Source organism: Etheostoma spectabile, chromosome 5, assembly GCF_008692095.1.
Source record: "Etheostoma spectabile isolate EspeVRDwgs_2016 chromosome 5, UIUC_Espe_1.0, whole genome shotgun sequence".
In the NCBI taxonomy this organism is placed as follows: Eukaryota; Metazoa; Chordata; class Actinopteri; order Perciformes; family Percidae; genus Etheostoma; species Etheostoma spectabile.
The window spans coordinates 35066041-35071475 of record NC_045737.1 but is presented as its reverse complement, the minus strand read 5'-3'; the positions used below and the strand labels follow the sequence as shown (position 1 = coordinate 35071475).

Below are 5435 nucleotides of genomic sequence, written 5' to 3'. Positions count from 1 at the left end.
GGGAAAGAAAGGTGGTTTAAGACATTTTGAGCGTAGAGTGGTTGTTGGTGCCAGACGGGCCGGTCTGCTCAGTTACTGGGATTCACACCCACAACCATTTCTAGGGTTTACAAAGAATGGTGTGAAAGGGTAAAAACATCCAGCATGCAGCAGTCCTGGGAGGGGGGGGGAAATGCCTTGTTGATGCCAGAGGTCCGAGGAGAATGGGCCGACTGATTCAAGCTGATAGAAGAGCAACTTTGACTGAAATAACCACTCGTTATAACCGAGGTCAGCAAAGCCACAACACGCACAACCTTGAGGGGGGATGGGCTACAACAGCAGAAGACCCCCCCCGGGTACCACTCATCTCCACTACAAATAGGAAAAAGAGGCTACCGTTTGCAAGAGCTCACCAAAATTGGACCGTTGAAGACTGTAAAAATGTACCCTGGTCTGATGAGTCTCGGTTTCTGTTGAGACCTTCAGATGGTAGAGTCAGAATTTGGCGTAAACAGAATGAGAACATGGATCCATCATACCTTGTTACCACTGTGCAGGCTGGTGGCGGTGGTGTAATGGTGTGGGGGATGTTTTCTTGGCACACTTTAGGCCCCTTAGTGCCATTGGGCATGGTTTAAATGCCACGGCCTACCTGAGCATTGTTTCTGACCATGTCCATCCCTTTATGGCCCCCATGTACCCCTTCTCTGATGGCTACTTCCAGCAGGATAATGCACCACGTCACAAAGCTCCAATCATTTCAAATTGGTTTCTTGAACATGACGATGAGTTCACTGTACTAAAATGCCCCCCCCCAGTCACCAGATCTCAACCCAATAGAGCCTTTTTGGGATGTGGTGGAACGGGAGCTTCGTGCCCTGGATGTGATCCCACAAATCTCCATCAACTACAAGATGCTATCCTCTCAATATGGGCCAACATTTCTAAAGAAGGCTTTCAGCACCTTGTTGAATCAATGCCACGTAGAATTAAGGCAGTTCTGAAGGCGAAAGGGGGCCAAACACAGTATTAGTATGGTGTTCCTAATAATCCTACAGGTGAGTGTATATTAGCTGCATACATGGTTAAACGTCATTTGCCCTAACCAGTGTATCACCGTGTGTAGTTTGGTCCATGGATTTTCCACCAATCGGTCCCAAAACGTCCCAGTTAGAAAGGAAATGCCGTAAAGATTTCCTTTGTAAATCTTCAGAATTATTTCTAGCAGGCCTGTCTTGTTGCGGCATCATAATTGTCCTCAAAACTTGTCATTTTCATCGTGTAGCTTGCTGGCTAAATGTTGGTTGTTGTTTCCCTGTATGGAAGGGAGTTTGAGAACAACTACACAGAGAGCAGATGTCATGTCAGGCTTTATCCTGGAAATGTACTTCCGTTGATCCAGACTACCTTCTTCTTAACCAGCTCATGATGCTGCAGTGTTTTCTCTCCATTTGTCAAAGACTTATATGTACCTATTTGGTGGAAGGGTTTAGGTGTCCCCTTTAGAAAATGTGGTCTTTCAATTAAAAAATTGTGAAAATTGACATCATTTTGGACCATTATTATCACCAATATACAGTATATGTCCAAAAACGTTGGAAAAGCTAGAGCAGATACTAAATATATAACACTCAAAAAACTTAAAGTCAACATTTGCTGAAGAAGTCCACAGGGGACCGACTACAACCATCAGATCTGAGTGGGATTTAGTTAGTTTTAATGCTCACATTGATTTTATTTAGCTTAGGTGGTGCCAAAACCGGCTTGGGTGCTGCACCTAAGTCTTACAACGGTAGGCAGACAGACCGTGTTGTTCATGTGATCTCAATGAAATTAAAAAGGGAGTTTGTTTTGCTTTGTAGTGTCCATATAATGATTTAAATTTGCAGTAAAAGAGATGAGGCAGGACATGGATCTGTTAGTTTGGTTGGTCGTACAGAAAACGTTTTCATTTGCAGACTTTTTAGAACAAAGGAAGACTGCTTTGTCTCGATGGTTATCCGTCTGGAAGAGACATTCCATGTTATTTTTTTAATTTACTCTTATTTGTTGTCTGTGGTTTTGTTTTGTGTATAAGGCATTTGGTTCTAGTTGGACACTTTATGGATGACGCTGTTGTGCTGTGGCTGTTGTGGTATGTTTTATTTGTTCTTTGTTTTGTGCAAAGTGAAGAATGTTGCGTGTGGACATTTAATTGGACTGGAAGCTGTGGAATTAATTACTTTTGTGTTGGTGTCATGTCATTCTGTGTGGGATGGGCCACTTAGTGGCATGCCATGTAAATAAAAAATACCAATTAATCAATCAATCAAATGGTAAGGAAAACTCTGAGGCTGTACGTATTTATTCCATTATTCATCCTGCAACTACTGTAATCTCCCTGAATAAAAATGACATCAATTGTTTTTTCCTTACGTTGCAGTTGGACCATGCAGAACCTTTGTTCTCTGGTCAGTTTAAAGTCACAGCCAACAACAGCGGAGAGTACGTCTGCATGACGGAGCTGATTTACCCTCCACCACGCAGAAAGTACTGTCACATCACCGAAGTCATGGTGGCAGGTAAACTGCTTTCTATGTTGGATATATCCAGTGTGTAATACATTGAAAAAATAATATAATAATAACACACAAGTTCTGTTCTGATCATTTCATAGAAACGCAGTCTTTTGCAGTCAACGACCCAGTCCTGGTAGCCAATCAGAGCTCTCCAGCTGTGGCGTCAGGCTGCTCTCCGTCCATCCCAGAGGCGGTGATGTGGGTGGGATGTGGTGTTTTATTTCTCTACGGCCTGTCAATCACCTGCATTACCATTGCTATCTGGGTAAATATGAACACATGGATTGACTTTTTCACTTCTACTGTGCTGTACACATCACATCAAATCCGAATTTTCTTCTCTTTCTCCGTGTGGCATTCCTTCAGAGGAAGATGAAGAGAGATGAAGAGGATACAAACGTGTACGTTAACATCCGACCCGGAGAGGTCAGGAAACCCTGCAAAGTTTAACAACCGTTTGTGCCAATTATGAAGACAAGTTGGTTATTAAAGCTACGGATGTTTTGTGAGAGCTCTCAGATGTTCAAATCACAAGTCTGCAGTTTATGTGTGGAGTGTTTTAAAATACTAAATAACAGGAAAAAGGTAAAAAACAGCAGGTAGCAAAGTGATGCACCAAACATTTATCCGTGGCACGAAACACGCCAAAAACATGACATCCGAACACTTTGGAAAAATTAAAAAATATACAAGGATCATTTTATTTTTATTGTGTTGCTGTTAAATGCTGTCAAAATAAAACAAAAGGTCATATTATGTCTTGTTATTATGTTATTATTGATTAATGTCCTGAGCCTGTATGGAATTATCTGGTTACAGTGAGATGTGAGTCATTTTCCAACAGGTTTATTAAAAAGACATCTTGAATAGTTCAGAAATGTCACATGCATGAGGCGATTTACTTAGAAATTTGTATGACAACAATGCACATTTGGATGTTCAATGTTCTTTGAGCTTTTAGGTGATTTTTGAAATGTTCAAATGATTATATTCTTATTTATTTTGTAGATATGTGTGTGTGTGTGTGCTACAACTACTACTTATACTGTATTCTTATGTTTGGAGTTTATGCCATCTGTGCGCTCATGTTCATGATACATTTACATTTTGTCTTTCAATGTAAAGCATTATTAAATGCTGTGTAATGAAATGCACTATAAAAATAAAATTGCCATTTATTTGACTTTAACTGTCTTTGGTTGGGCTGTGGGAGAGTCCAATCTTTCTTAACACACATTAAATCTAGTTCACTGCAGCTGCAACAGCAAGAACATCAGACAAGCACATGCGTTGGCCATTCTTTTATTTCTTTTTTCTTTTTTTTTGCAGACAGACTGACTTCCAGCTTCAGATTTTTTCTTTTGCACTTCATGCTAAACTGAAACACTGACAGCAGGAGAAATCAAACACAGAAAAGCAGAGGACCAATCATGAAAGGCCAGCTTGGAGTTCAGGGTTTCTACAGGTTGCAATACGTTTTTAATACCTTTTTAAGAACATTATGAAGGAAATCTAAGACCTTAATCATGACATGAAAACCCAAACCAGATGTCAGAGTCTGGAAACAACATATAGGACTGGTGTATGGATTGGCTGCAAAATAAGTTGCATGTTGGTCCCATTTGTAGTTCTGGTAAAGCAAATTGTAGTTGGACTGGTGACAGAATGAACTACAACACACAGAATTGAAAAAAACCCACTAGCGCTACAGGACATAAGGTAATGAAGACCTATTGAAAATTATTGAAGTCCTAGAACAAAATACTTTAGCGACTTTAAGGTTTGATTGGGATTTTGAAAATGTAGACTTCTTTAGACCCTGTCGAAGCTGAGAGTAGAAAAACTGTTGAAACCGGAGCGTACAGTTGGAAATCTGAACCTTTCAGCTCGGAATTGTCTAAAATACGTCTACATTATTATTTGAAGTTTTGGTCAAGTTTAACATGAAAATCCAACATGATAACATTGTAGATGTGACTGAAAATACGTTGTATCGTTTACGCTTAATCAGCCTCATGTGATCAGTGCAGACCGGCTGACTTCCAGCGAGATGTTTTTCTTTAACACATCATGCATAACCATACAGGCCTACTGAAACAATGACAGCAGCAGAAATAAACCACTGCTTTCCGTGTGACTGAAGACCGTAGTGGTGACTGTAACTTCAGCAAGAATGGGGCTTAACCCCACAGAGTGTTTCCAGGCAAAACACAGATGTGACGTCAGGAGGACACAGAATGTCACAACATCAGCACTTTCACAATCTATGTGAAAAAGCACAGTGAGTAGAATTAGCTATTTTCCACCGTTTGCACCTCTTTGTTGCATATCAAGTGTGTTGGACAAAAAATGCATGCGCAGCGAAAAAAAAAACTGCCTAATATTCCAAAGAAGAAACTGAACTGATGAAATCACAGAAACTGTCACACATGATTTACCGTCACATTCAAACTAGAGCTGCAAAGATTAAACAATCGGTTAGTTCTCAACTGTTAGAATAATCAACAACTATTTTGGTAATTGATTATTCAGTTTGTTCTCTGAATCCGGCTTCTAATAATGTAAATATTTCTAGTTTCTTTACTCCTGTGAAAGTAAACTGTACATCTTTGAGTTGTGGACAACTCAAGACTCAACTTGAGGACGTAATCTTGGGATTTTGGGAACCGTTTCCTCACTTGACAACATGCAGTTTTAAAAAACAATCATATTCAGGTTAAGGCAATACCCTGACTTCTCAAACTCCACGTAAACACCTTACCCCTGGGAAAATTCGAGTTCTCACAACCCGGTTAACAGACCTAGAAAACTCCTTCAATAACCGGGATATTCCTTAACCGGGCTATGATCGGTTCAAGCATCGGTGCATACTTCATCTGATCCTCCCAACTCTCC

At 40.3% G+C, this 5435-nt stretch overlaps 1 protein-coding gene across 1 annotated transcript in view; it reads left to right on the top strand.

Moving 5' to 3' along the window:
- The window catches only part of LOC116689080 (T-cell-specific surface glycoprotein CD28), an 8014-nt gene extending 4556 nt beyond the window's left edge, over positions 1-3458 (top strand). Inside the window, exons 3-5 of the mRNA XM_032515411.1 lie at positions 2405-2543; positions 2639-2805; positions 2907-3458. Of these exons, the coding sequence (XP_032371302.1) occupies positions 2405-2543; positions 2639-2805; positions 2907-2990 (390 nt within the window). The 3' untranslated portion in view covers positions 2991-3458. The remainder of the gene's footprint in view (positions 1-2404; positions 2544-2638; positions 2806-2906) is intronic.
- The last annotated feature ends 1977 nt before the right edge of the window (positions 3459-5435 follow it).